The sequence below is a fragment of the Mya arenaria genome, chromosome 1, assembly GCF_026914265.1.
Source record: "Mya arenaria isolate MELC-2E11 chromosome 1, ASM2691426v1".
Taxonomy (NCBI): Eukaryota; Metazoa; Mollusca; class Bivalvia; order Myida; family Myidae; genus Mya; species Mya arenaria.
Genome location: NC_069122.1, coordinates 19,619,722 through 19,634,558, shown reverse-complemented (window position 1 = coordinate 19,634,558; position 14,837 = coordinate 19,619,722). Strand labels below are relative to the sequence as shown.

The 14,837-nt window shown below is 37.7% G+C and overlaps 2 protein-coding genes across 5 annotated transcripts in view; both read right to left on the bottom strand.

Moving 5' to 3' along the window:
* Positions 1-2,013: 2,013 nt before the first annotated feature.
* On the bottom strand, positions 2,014-3,234 carry LOC128225349 (uncharacterized). The gene has a single exon (XM_052935389.1). It carries the CDS (start codon positions 3,232-3,234, stop codon positions 2,014-2,016), a length of 1,221 nt encoding a protein of 406 aa, XP_052791349.1.
* Positions 3,235-3,360: 126 nt separating this feature from the next.
* Positions 3,361-14,837, bottom strand: part of LOC128231955 (uncharacterized) — a 47,007-nt gene continuing 35,530 nt past the window's right edge. For all 4 annotated transcript variants that reach the window (XM_052945276.1, XM_052945248.1, XM_052945258.1 and 1 more), the window contains 6 exons: positions 13,073-13,266; positions 12,443-12,509; positions 10,820-10,926; positions 9,204-9,309; positions 4,155-4,243; positions 3,361-3,503 (listed from right to left, as the gene is read on the bottom strand). In XM_052945276.1, coding sequence (XP_052801236.1) covers positions 3,432-3,503; positions 4,155-4,243; positions 9,204-9,309; positions 10,820-10,926; positions 12,443-12,509; positions 13,073-13,266 — 635 coding nt within the window. In that variant the 3' untranslated portion in view covers positions 3,361-3,431. The remainder of the gene's footprint in view (positions 3,504-4,154; positions 4,244-9,203; positions 9,310-10,819; positions 10,927-12,442; positions 12,510-13,072; positions 13,267-14,837) is intronic.

Sequence of the window (14,837 nt, the reverse complement as noted above, 5' to 3'; positions counted from 1 at the left end):
TGACCGTTCTATACCAAGCGTTAACTCCCATATCGGAGCGGAAAGATATAAAGTGGGCGCGACCGTTCTATACCTAGCGTAAACTTCCATCGTGTTACATGTATACTCGAGCACGGGCTCTGTGCTACTTGCGAACTCGATCACGGGCTCTGTGCTACTTGTGTACTCGATCACATGTTCTTTGCTATTTGTGTACTCGATCACGGACTCTATGCTACTTGTGTACTTGATCACAGGCTCTGTGCTATTTGTGTACTCGATCACGGACTCTATGCTACTTGTATACTCGATCATAGACTCTGTGCTACTTGGGTACTTGATCACAGGCTCTGTGCTATTTGTGTACTCGATCACGGACTTTATGCTACTTGTGTACTCGATCACATATTCTTTGCTACTTGTGTACTCTATCAAATATTCTTTGCTACTTGTGTACTCGATCACATGCTCTGTGCTACTTTTGTACTCGATCACGGTCTCTATGCTACTTTTGTACTCGATCACATGTTCTTTGCTACTTGTGTACTCGATCACAGGCTCTGTGCTACTTGTGTACTCGATCACATGTTCTTTGCTACTTGTGACTCGATCTCAGGCGCTGTGCTACTCGTGTACTCGATCATAGACTCTGTGTTACATGTGTACTTAATCAGAGGCTCTGTGCTACTTGTGTACTTTATCACATGCTTTTTGCTACTTGTGTACTCGATTACGGGCCCTGTGTTACTTGTGTACTTAATCTAGGGCTCTGTGCTACATGTGTACTCGATCACGGACTCTGTGCCACATGTCAACTTGATCACAGGCTCTTTGCTACTAGTGTTCTCGATCACGGGCTCTGTGCTACTTGTGTACTCGATCATGGGCTCTGTGCTACTTGTGTACTCGATCACAGGCTCTGTGCTACTTGTGTACTCGATCACAGGCTCTGTGCTACTTGTGTACTCGATCACAGGCTCTGTGCCACATGTGAACTTGATCACAGGCTCTTTGCTACTTGTGTACTCGATCACGGGCTCTGTGCTACTTGTGTACTCGATCACAGGCTCTGTGTCACATGTGAGCTTGATCACAGGCTCTTTGCTACTAGTGTACTCGATCATAGACTCTGTGTTACTTGTGTACTCGATCACAGGCTCTGTGCTACTTGTGTACTCGATCACAAGCTCTGTGTTACATGTTTACTCGATCATAGACTCTGTGTTACTTGTGTACTCGGTCACAGGCTCTCTGTTACATGTGTACTAGATCATAGACTCTGTGTTACTTGTGAACTCGATCACAGGCTCTGTGTAACATGTGTACTCGATCATAGATTCTGTGTTACTTGTTTACTCGATCACAGGCTCTGTGTTACATGTGAACTCGATCATAGACTCTGTGCTACTTGTCTACTCGATCACAGACTCTTTGCTACTTGTGTACTCGATCATACACTCTGTGCTACTTGTGTACTCGATCATAAACTCTGTGCTACTTGTGTACTCGATCATAGACTCTGTGCTACTTGTGTACTCGATCATAGACTCTGTGCTACTTGTGTACTCGATCATAGACTCTGTGTTACTTGTGTACTCGATCATAGACTCTGTGTTACTTGTGTACTCGACCATAGACTCTGTGCTACTTGTGTAATCGATTATAGACTCTGTGATACTTGTGTACTCGATCATAGACTCTGTGCTACTTTTGTACTCGATCATAGACTCTGTGTTACTTGTGTACTCGATCATAGACTCTGTGCTACTTGTGTACTCGATTATAGACTCTGTGCTACTTGTGTACTCGATCATAGACTCTGTGCTACTTGTGTACTCGATCATACACTCTGTGCTACTTGTGTACTCGATCATAGACTCTGTGCTACTTGTGTACTCGATCATAGACTCTGTGTTACTTGTGTACTCGATCACATGTTCTTTGCTACTTGTGTACTCGATCACATATTCTTTGCTACTTGTGTACTTGAAATCAGGCGCTGTGCTGCTTGTGTACTCGATCACAAGCTCTGTGCTACTTGTGTACTCTTATCACATATTCTTTGCTACTTGTGTACTTGAAATCAGGCGCTGTGTTACTTGTGTACTCGATCACAAGCTCTGTGCTACTTGTGTACTCGATCACGGGCTCTGTGCTACTTGTTTTCTCGATCATAGACTCTGTGCTACTTGTATACTCGATCATTGACTCTGTGCTACTTTTGTACTCGATCACAGGCTCTGTGCTACTTGTGTTCTCGATCATAGACTCTGTGCTACTTGTGTACTTGATCACAGGCTCTGTGCTAGTTGTATACTCGATCATAGATTCTGTGCTACTTGTGTACTTGATCACAGGTTCTGTGCTACTTGTGTACTCGATCATAGACGCTGTGCTACTTGTGTACTTGATCACAGGCTCTGTGCTACTTGTGTACTCGATCACAGGCTCTGTGCTACTTGTGTACTCGATCATAGACTCTGTGCTACTTGTGTACTTGATCACAGGCTCTGTGCTACTTGTATACTCGATCATAGACTCTGTGCTACTTGTGTACTTGATCACAGGCTCTGTGCTACTTGTGTACTCGATCATAGACTCTGTGCTACTTGTGTACTCGATCACATGTTCTTTGCTACTTGTGTACTCGATCATAGACTCTGTGCTACTTGTGTACTCGATCATAGACTCTGTGCTACTTGTGTACTCGATCATAGACTCTGTGCTACTTGTGTACTTGATCACAGGCTCTGTGCTACTTGTGTTTTCGATCACATGCCCTGTTTTACTTGTGTATTTGATCACAGGCTCTGTGCTACTTGTGTACTTGATCAGAGGCTCTGTGCTACTTGTGTTTTCGATCACATGCCCTGTTTTACTTGTGTACTTGATCACAGGCTCTGTGCTACTTGTGTTTTTGATCACATGCCCTGGTTTACTTGTGTACTTGATCACAGGCTCTGTGCTACTTGTGTTCTTGATCACAGGCTCTGTGCTACTTGTGTTTTCGATCACATGCCCTGTTTTACTTGTGTACTTGATCACAGGCTCTGTGCTACTTGTGTATTTGATCACAGGCTGTGTGCTACATGTGTACTTGATCACAGGCTCTGTGCTACTTGTGTACTTGATCACAGGCTCTGTGCTACTTGTGTACTTGATCACAGGCTCTGTGCTACTTGTGTACTCGATCACATATTCTTTGCTACTTGTGTACTCAAAATCAGGCGCTGTGCTACTTGTGTACTCGATCATAGACTCTGTGCTACTTGTGTACTCTATCACAGGCTCTGTGCTACTTGTGTACTCGATCACAGGCTCTGTGCTACTTAAGTAGCGTTGACTGAATGCCGACGATGCTGTTAAGGATAAATTCAACACTCCTCTTTAGGAAATTTATTAGATATCTTTCCAAACAAATATATGGCACATTATGTGATATTTTGATCTTTTTATGGAACCGGAACAAGAGGGGGACTCAGCAAAGCCTCATGTTTCGTTAGGACGCACTTTGAAAACTTTACCTAAAAAAGAAGAAAAACAAACTTAATTTCGAATAACTTCTGTGTTGAAGATTCTAGTTAATCAATTTCACTTAAATACCAAATAAGGTATTCAATTCCGTTTTTTTTGTATTGTGGAAATGATCATAATTAATATGAAACTAAGTTTGAAAACTTTATAAATAAAATCGAGACTTTAATTTCAAATGATTGTTTCGAAAACGTATTTGTATTTGAATATTTAAGCTTTGAGATATTTCCAGTTTCAACGTTGAAACATTTGTTTGTTAAACAAAAAAGGAAATACCGAGCTTAAGACTTTTATTTAGGTTAAAACTGCGCTCCGATAGATTGAAAATTTTGAAACTTTTTTTATTTTTTGTTTTGGAACAAGCCAATTTTTGCGTAAATATCGGCAATCCAATGACTTAAGATTGCTGACGTTAGATCAGCTCGCAGTTATTTCATATTTCCGTTCGAAATTTTTTTTTTAACTTAAATATAAAAATCTGCATTCTGATTTTTTTGTCAGCAGTCTTATATAATTGGTTTGAATTCAGTTTCGCAAAATTGGCTCGTTACAAGACCAAAAATAAAAAAAAGTTGTCAAAACGTTCAATCTGTGAGAATGCAGCTTTAAGATGTTTCTTCATAAAACATAAATGCACTTACATCGTTGACGACCCCTACAAAGCCGCTGGAGTTCGGGTTATTTCTACAATGACCGAACCTCAGACCGCTAATATCTATTGGTATGTTTCCTAAAATGATAAAGAGGATATTAGTTCCTACATGTGTTATACTGATATTCAAAACAACAGCTACATAAACACATGTACATGTAGATAAGATAGTCCAAATATCATAAAATATGTAGAGTTACTCGCCTGTTTAAATATCAATGTAAATAGTAAAAAAGCTATGTATGTCGAGGGGTGAATGCGAAAAGGTTCTAAGTGACATTAAATAAAGAAGAAGATAGAACCTTTTCGCTTTCACCCCTCGATGTATGTATTAAAGGCAAAGATCTAAGCTTTATATATATATATATATATATATATATATATATATATATATATATATATATATATATATATATATATATGTATATATATATATATATAATTATTAAGGATAAATATTTCTTCTAAAGTTATACTCTCCTCGCGCATTATCCAATGTATTGTATAGTAATTTGTACATATATAACTTGAAATTTGGATGATCATTGACTGTGAAGTATCACATCCGTGTGTGTATACCACGTGATAACTTACGTCATATATGCTACGTCGGAAGGCAACATTTTGCTTAAAAAAGTCTATAAACATAACTTTTCTTTTACTACACCATTTTAAATAAAACTAATAGCAGTCTATGTCGCTTAATGAGCCCCGCCTTCGTTGTATTACCATGTTTGGTAAGGTGATTAGTTTCATCAAACACTTCGACAAATCTGTTTCCAAAATAATGTTGTGACAGCGCTTCGTCAGGCGGCCGTATTTTGAATAGGTTTGTCGAAGTGTTTTAAGAAACTCATCTCTCAATCAAACTCTGGTAAAAGACCAAAGGCGGGCTCTGTAAGTGGCATTGACTGCGCTATGTTTCATTTAAAATGGTGAAGAAATAGTGAAGTTATCTTTGTTTAAAGTCTTCATTCGAAGCAAAATATTGCCTCCCACCGTAGCATTATGAAGCAATTTATCACGTCGTATACACACACTGACATATATATTTACTGCTTTGTACGCATGGACATATTGCTTAATGCATTTGAAGTAAACTTTAAATTATACCTAATTAAACTATATATTGGTATCGTTCATAAAATGATACAGAGGTTATTTGTTCCCTAATATTGGTATCGCTCCTATAATGATACAGAGGTTATTTGTTCCCTTATATTGATATCGCTCCTAAAATGATACAGAGGTAATTTGTTCTCTTATATTGATATCGCTCCTAAAATGATACAGAGGTTATTTGTTCTCTTATATTGATATCGCTCCTAAAATGATACAGAAGTTATTTGTTCCCATATATGGATATCGCTCCTAAAATGATACAGCGGTTATTTGTTCTCTTATATTAATATAGCTCCTAAAATGAAATAGGTTATTGCTCCTATAATGATACAGAGGTTATTTTGTTCTCGTATATTGATATCGCTCCAAAAATGATACAATGGATCTTTGTTCCCTAGTATTGATATCGCTCCTAAAATGATACAGAGGTTATTTGTTCCCTTGTATTGATATCGCTCCTAAAATGATACAGAGGTTATTTTTTTCCATTATATTGATATCGCTCCTAAAATGATACAGAGGTTATTTGTTCCCATATAGTGATATCGCTCCTAAAATGATATGGAGGTTATCTGTTCATATTCCTTCCCATTTGTATCGCTCTTAAAATTAAATAGGGATATTATTTCCTATATATTGGTATCGCTCCTTAATGGTAAAGAGGGTAATTGTTCTTTTATATTTGTATCGCTCCTAAAATGATATAGAGGATATTTTTTCCCACATATTGGTATCGCTCCTAAAATGAAGTAGAGGATTTTTGTTCCCACATATTGGTATTGCTCCTAAAATGATATAGAGGAAATTTGTTCCCACAAATTGGTATAGCTCCTAATTGGTTCAGAGGATGTTTGTTCTTATATATTGGTATCCGTCCTAAATTGATATAGAGGATATTTGTTCCCAGAGATGGTATCGCTCCTAAATAATATGGAGGATATTTGTTCCTGTATACTGGTATTGCTCCTAATACACTACAGAGGATATATTTGTTCCCATATATTGTTATCGCTCCTAAAATGATACAGAGTATACTTTTTGTATATACTGGCTTCTAAAATGATAGAGAGAATATTTGTTAAAAGATACTGGCATCGCTCAGAAAATAATATCGAATATATTTGTTTCTATATATTGGTATCGCTCCTAAAATGAAACAGAGATTATTTGTTAAAGATACTGGTATCGCTCCTAAAATGATATGGGATATATTTGTTCCTATATATTGGTATCGCTCCTAAAATGATACAGAGGATTATGTTGCCATATAATGGTATCGCTCCTTCAATGATTTAGATATTGTTTTTGGTTTCAGAGTGAGACCGTATTCTATTTCATGAGTGGCCATGGAAAATATATTTTCTCGGATGGCACCACGAGTGCAAATACTACTTATTTATGTCCACGAGTGAAATAAACAACCATCTTGAACTAAAATCAACACTTTTTCTCTCTTTTTTTCGTGCATTTCTTGTATTTCATGTATTTGGTTTTTGTTTTTGACACTCTTTTTCCCCTGTGGAGAGCCTCCCTGTGAAAGGAAGTAACAACTGCATGGATTTTCTTCGAAAACGCGTAGTTACATAAAATTGCATGTTTTGAAATCATAGTAATTTCCATTTCCAATTAATTATATCCAAAAAAATTACCGATTCAGACCTTTTAGGGCAGTAAAAATGAATATGTTTGCAATTTTAAACAAATATTTCACAAATGTTTGTTTGACTTTATAAAGGTCTCTTTGCACCCATTTACTGCATTATGGCTTGAGCCCCAACATGACGCCATCAAGAATTGTGCATTAATTTTATAAGTGACAAGGGAGGGAAGTGACTGCAATTCCTAGTCATATCCAGGTATCAGAAGATTCGAAGAAACAGAGAGGACTTCAGGGTGCGATTCTATAGCTCGTTGAAAAAAAGAATGTGTACTTAAGATGGTCTCTAAATTTGCATTATACATTAGAGTACAACTTGAAATGATCAAGTAATTTCTCAGAACATTTCCTGTTAAATTTTATTTTATTTAAATTACTAAACATAATTTATGTGTTTATACTAATTTAGTTTAGCTTGTGTATTGATGCCAAATCTGCAAATGTTACGCCATGGCACTCTTGTGTAACAACACACAGTGTATTGATACCAACTCGCCAAATGTACTACCATGTCACTATTGTTTACCAATACACAGTGTATTGATACCAACTCTGCAAATGTGTTACCATGTCACCATTGTGTATCAATTGACAGTGTATTGATACCAACTCTGCAAATGTACTACCATGTCACCAGTGTGTATCAATTGACAGTGTATTGATACCAACTCTGCAAATGTACTACCATGTCACCAGTGTGTATCAATTGACAGTGTATTGATACCAACTCTGCAAATGTACTACCATGTCACCATTGTGTATCAATTGACAGTGTATTGATACCAACTCTGCAAATGTATTACCATGTCACCATTGTGTATCAATTGACAGTGTATTGATACCAACTCTGCAAATGTACTACCATGTCACCAGTGTGTATCAATTGACAGTGTATTGATACCAACTCTGCAAATGTACTACCATGTCACCATTGTGTATCAATTGACAGTGTATTGATACCAACTCTGCAAATGTATTACCATGTCACCATTGTGTATCAATTGACAGTGTATTGATACCAACTCTGCAAATGTACTACCATGTCACCATTGTGTATCAATTGACAGTGTATTGATACCAACTCTGCAAATGTACTACCATGTTACCATTGTGTATAAATTGACAGTGTATTGATACCAACTCTCCAAATGTACTACCATGTCACCATTGTGTATCAATTGACTGTGTATTGGTGCCAACTCTGCAAATGTAATGTAATGATACTATTGTGTATCAATTGACGGTGTATTGGTGCCAACTCTGCAAATGTAATGCAATGTTACTATTGTGTATCAATTGACAGTGTATTGGTGCCAACTCTGCAAATGTAATGCCATGTTACTATTGTGTATCAATTGACAGTGTATTGGTGCCAACTCTGCAAATGTAATGCCATGTTACTATTGTGTATCAATTGACAGTGTATTGGTGCCAACTCTGCAAATTTAATGCCATGTTACTATTGTGTATCAATTGACAGTGTATTGGTGCCAACTCTGCAAATGTAATGCCATGTTACTATTGTGTATCAATTGACAGTGTATTGGTGCCAACTCTGCAAATGTAATGCCATGTTACTATTGTGTATCAATTGACAGTGTATTGGTGCCAACTCAGCAAATGTAATGCCATGTTACTATTGTGTATCAGTTGACAGTGTATTGGTGCCAAATCTCCAAATGTAATGTAATGTCACTATTGTGTATCAATTGACAGTGTATTGGTGCCAACTCTGCAAATGTAATGCCATGTTACTATTGTGTATCAAATGACAGTGTATTGGTGCCAACTCAGCAAATGTAATGCCATGTTACTATTGTGTATTAATTGACAGTGTATTGGTGCCAACTCTCCAAATGTAATGTAATGTCACTATTGTGTATCAATTGACAGTGTATTGGTGCCAACTCTGCAAATGTAATGCCATGTTACTATTGTGTATCAATTGACAGTGTATTGGTGCCAACTCTCCAAATGTAATGTAATGTCACTATTGTGTATCAATTGACTGTGTATGTGTCCCAACTCAGCAAATGTTACGTCATTTAACGTGTGTGTATCAATACACAGTGTATCGGTTTCGACTGATCAGGGTCATCACGATAAGGATTCCATATGATAAATGTATTGTGGTTTTTTTTCGCTCATTGTTTTGCACCGAACTCCCTTTTCGAATAATTTCCTATCACGCTATCATTTTTTTAATCGGGAAGTGTATTTTCCAGTATAACTTGGTATCAGCGGAGAAGTCTTTATTACCTCTAAGATCTTGGGTTTTCTGGAAGGTGATAAGTTCTCCGTCTCCGACAAAGACACCCACTGTCAAGCCCTTGCGCACGAGTTGAATTTTAAGCTGCTTGTCCTCCTGTGGTAAAACAAAATTATACGTGTAACTACTGTAGAATTCCGCTAAATCTGATTGGTTGCCTGTTTAAAAGAAATCAGAGTCAAACAAATGTGGTTCAAATTTTATATTTGAAAGAGACCTCATATGTTTGGTAAATTTGGAACTTTGACTGATTATCATAACTGTATGTATGTATGTCTATCTTTAGACCTTGCAGTCAAGGATTACCCGTGAAAGTGCATGCATTTATTTCCAACGGAGTTCTTTGGTTTTTTGCTGAAGGGACAGCACGCGGAAGAGACAGCGATGGGATGCAAGGAAGTCCGGGTGCGATACCCTAGCTCTTTTTCGAAGAGACATCTTGGTTCTTTTACGTGCTCGGTGTTAAGCACCGATACACGGGTTACAAGTTTCCTGGGTTAAACCAGTACTGAGTACACCACTTTTCCAAGCACTACCCTTTAAAGGCCGAACGGCAGGCAAGAGAGCTACTTGTGCCAACTTTTAACGTATTTTGGTATGACGCGGCCAGGGATCGAACCCCCGACCTTCCCTCTCCGTAGGGGGACGCTTAACCACTAGGCCACGGAGACCTGAACAATACATGATAAAGGGGCATACTTCTGATGCTACTTGAGAGATTTATCTCACAACAAAACTTGGTCAATACATTATGCCTCTAAACACTCACTAAGTTGAATAAAGATTGGATGTTACTGACTCCGCAACCTGTTACTTTATCTGTGGCATAACCCTAGATTTATCCCACTATCGAATTTCACCGAGGCATTATACTCACAAACACTATCACCAAGTTTCGTCATGATTACTTCAGTTATTTTTTGCACAATGTTTAAAGTTTAAACCCTATATTGCTTAACGTTAAAGGGGCAATACTCTGAATTTACTAGGGCACTTGTCCCCAAGGTAAACACTGTCACCACGTTTAATCTTGAATGGATGATAAATAGTTTATGTTAATTAGACGTATCTCGTTACAACAAACATTTATATGCTACTCAATAATTTTGTTTAGATCTTGAATCTTAAGTTATTGTCTGTACTTAAGGAATGAATTGCGTGATTTATGTCATTATCTGGGTATGAACGCAGTTGGGCTGGTAAAAGTGAGTGGAGTCCGTAGACGCCGCAGATGATACCGACGTCACCAGCACCAAAAGTCGTTCATTTACGTAACTTTTCAGGTGTTACAAACATGTACCAAACGTGGCCCGACGAGTAAATTGACCATTTGGAGTCTTGAAATTGACGTTCTTAGTCGCATTACGATCAATAAAGCAATTAAATCTCATTTACAGATAGGATAAGATTGCTTTTCGCACAATGTTAATATATTCTATGCAAGAAATTCTATTTTTAAAATTAAAAACGTATTTTGATATGATGATATTATATTCGCAACCAACCGGTCTTTCATCAAGGTATATTACATTTAAACGTGTTATGACAATCGATCTCTTTTCAAAAAAAAAAAGGTAAAACATATATAAAGAATATCTTTACTAACATCGTACGGTGTGGTGGCGTTAAAGTTTTCCCCGAGGTTTGTAGTTACAGTGATGGAAAGTTGTCCACCCTGCATGCTCACTTCGAGGCTCAACGCATCAGGTTCAGCTTTAATGAAAACAAAAACAAATAGGCCACATATTTTTTTTTTAAAGCTGCAGTCTCACAATTTTACAGTTTTGACCTTTTTCTTCTTCTTTTTTGTCCGAAAATCAGCTTATCTTGGCATCAGTGCCTTCGATTCAGTGATATAAAATAACTCACAATAAAACTGATCACAATTGTTGGAAAATTGCCGAAAACGTCATTTTTTTTCTTTTTTGATTAAATTGACTAGTAGCGCTTTTAGCCATAAAACATTTTTCGAATGGAAATATGAAAATCTGCGATGTGATCTTTTGTCCGCAGTCTTATATCACTCGTTTTCAGATATTTTCGCAAAAAAATGGCTCATTCAAAGTCAAAAAATAAAAAAGTTGTCAAAACAATAAAACTGTGAGAGTGTAACTTTAAGGGTCACGGTCTTAAAACAGTTTCGTTAAGCATTGATTATCGACTAATTGGAACATTGTTTTAAAGCTGCTCTCTCACAAACTGAACGTTTTGACAATTTTTTATATATATTTTTTTTTTGTCTTGGAACGTGCCAACTTATGCGAAAATGCATGGACACCGGTCATTACAGACTGCTGACAAAAAAAAATAGATCGCACATTTTATATTTAAGTTCAATAATTGATGTTTTATGCTTTATTCTTAAACCGTTAGTAGCACTTTTAGCCATAAAACATTTATTTTCGAACGAAAATATGAAAATCTGCGATCTGATCTTTTGTCAGCAGTCTTTTATCTGTTTTTCAGGCATATATGCAAAAGAAAGTGGCTTATACCAAGTCAAAAAATATTTAAAAAATGTCTAAATAATCAATCTGTGAGAGTGCAATTTTAAGGATCACGGTCTGAAAACAGTTTTGTTAAGTACTGACTAACGACTGATAGAAACATTGTTTTAATTATAAGTTTAATACAGTCCAGCCCCGTTGGCTCGAACTCCAAGGCAACGGCAAAATTACCTCGAGCCTCTGGGAGTTCGAGCCAAGCGGGAATGATTACATTCAGTATAATAAAATCGGTCCAGTTCGAGCCAGAGGTTCGATTGTATTTTTCCCTCTTGTGCATTAGTGATACGACAATGTAACGGTCGTATGGGCAAAGCAGGGCAATTTTAGTGCCTGCGGTAACAGTGTGTGTATAACACGTGATGAATTATTATGCTCATTCGGAACTCCTCGGCCATTTTTATCGAAAACAACATCGGATGTATGCCGGTACATCAAATGAAGTAGTTCGTAATTTTTTTAATTATATCATTAATTTAATGTAGTGTTTAGCTTGTATTTATTGATTTAAGTTTAAATAGATTGCCAGTAAAATATATTATTGCAAACATGATTAAGATTCCCGAGAGTAAAGTCATTAAGTTTAACTTCTAAAATAAACTACTACGCGATCTACTTGCAGCGGACTTAAACACCGATTTATGAGAATGAAAACCGTCCATATACATCCGAGGTTTTTCTGTAAGAATGGCCTAGGAGCTCCGGATGCGTTTCTTATATCTTACCAAACTTAAAACAGGAAGAAAGAAGAACCTGCTTGACAATTGATATAGACTTCGGCTGCACCAACAACTGAAAATGGAACGAAACAAATTGTGTAGTAATGTCACAATGTCTGTTAGTTTAAAACTTAAACTTTATTTTTTGAATTATCTAAGAATTGTCATGGTGATATTCGTTGATATTGAAATTTGGCATTAAAAACCTAATGCATTTCATTATAGATGGTATTTTTAAAACACACAGATATTATACTTTGCATTTTTGCAAAACAATTTTTTTGATAAAATGCGATAAGCGTCGTTTTCCGGGCAGGAGGGGGGGGGGCAATGTAACATCCCCCCAACTCGTCCAAGTTTACTTTCGATTTCAATAAAGGAGAAAAAAGTAGAAGCATACGCACAACCTGCACTATTTCGGATTAGAAATTTAAAAAAAAAACAATCCAGGAGTTCCCCTAAACCCTCCTGTCAAAACCTTAAACCAAATAAATTGCGGTTCTCGGGATGGGGCGTTAGTAACAAGCTTACGCCCCTAAGTTACGCCCCTATCTGGATTGGACTGAGTGATACACTGGAATGCAAACAATACCGCCATCGTCAAATTTAAGAAATTAATAGAGAAGTTATACTCACACACAGGTAAAAGTCCCAGAGTGACTGTGAGCCGTAGAAAGGTATGTTTATCCCGGTCCTTCCGGTCCAAACGTTAGTCATGTTGCCGACCCCTCTCTCTCCTTGCCCATGGCCCCCAATCATTAACAGGGCGGCTTGTGCAGTCCCTTTGTTCTTCAAATCGGGAGGCACAAAATGAATGGCCAGTGTACAACCTAGAAGTGAAAGACATGTTAATGAATGATTCACTGTTTTTATAACAGAATATGCGTGAAACGTTCAAAATTTGAATCTCCATTAAGAGCTCTATAATAATATTTACAAACAAAAAATGAATGTCAAGGGGACCCCAGCTCAAGTGGTAGAGCGCTCGCTTAAAGCCTGTCTCACACAGAACACGGTTGGGCACACGGCTCCAATATGGTATACTCGGTTATACACGGGTTGACTGGTACGAGTATTGAGCTCCAACCGTGCCTGGGCATGAGTTAGTACGATTTAGACTCGAATGTAGCACGAGTATGTACGAACAAAGCACGGATATACTCGGTCAAGCAAGGTTTGTCACGGTTTGAACACAATTTGCAAACGATTTTCATACGATTGTTGTACGGTTCCAAGTACGGTCTAGTACGGTCTGTTACGGCCTAGTACGATTAAAAACACGACTTTTACTCGATTAACTGGACATTTACAGGGTTTACATACGGTCCCACCGACTTTTGTTCCGAGTTATGCTCGAATTATCACACATTCGTGTATGTTTTGATATAAATTGACTCGTTTTGATGGCTTGGCTTGATAAATTTTTGAACTTTCAACAGAAAAGTTATAAAAATGGCAGATGACAGAATAAGGGAATTAGAAATCATGATAAGACTGATAGACATTGAGATTATTTTGGCCAGGAGGCGTGAGGGGAGACAAGAACAAGCCAACAGAATGAGAAGAAGGAGGCAAGTTTGGACAAGAGAATGGCTCAACAGAAGGGTTGTATTCTCGCTGGTAGAATCTTCCATGGTGGGGATTCTTTTGGGGACCTTCTTCTTCTTTGGAGGCATTATGTAGCAAGTACTCTGTTGTTTCAATGTGGCAGCAGGTAGTTGTGTTTTCTGTTGTGTTCGAGTGCTGTATGATCATACACGAGCTTTGTACAGACGTAGAGACCGTGTCTGGTCGTACTTGACCATGTATAATTCGTACTTGAACCGTATTGGTCGTATGGCGATCGTATGAAACCGTATTGGTCGTACGGTGATCGTGTGACATTCGAGTGTTAATCCGGGTGTTGGATGCAGGACTTGGGAACGGTTTCACACGATTCCATACGATTTATATACGATATTGACACGGTTGAGCTCACTCGTGGAGTGGACTTCATGTGCGGTTGTATATACGGTCTCGTATGGTCTCACACGGTCTCTCACGGTCTTGTACGATCGCTAATACGATCATACACGGACATGGCACCCGTGCCAGTTTTTTTAAAGTTTTAAAAATCATACACGGCTTTCACGGATACACTCAAATGGCCCAAGTGTAACTCGGATAAGGCCACGGTTGGTTCGGTTGTATGTACGGTTTACACGGGTGGCCAACCGTATAAGCCGTGTGTTCTGTGTGAGACAGGCTTTAGCATTTGAGAGGTACCGAGATCGATACCAGCATTCTCCGAGATGATTTATTGTTTTAAACTCCTTATTAAGAAATGTATTTTTATACTACCATTCAATGCTGTTTTCCATACATCTAAAATAATATACGTCTTTTGTTTTAAAAATGCCTT

What these genes read in the sequence shown, in the direction of transcription:
- LOC128225349 (XM_052935389.1), bottom strand. Translation starts at nt 3,234, where the DNA reads ATGATCGAGTACACAAGTAGCACAGCGCCTGATTTTGAGTACACAAGT.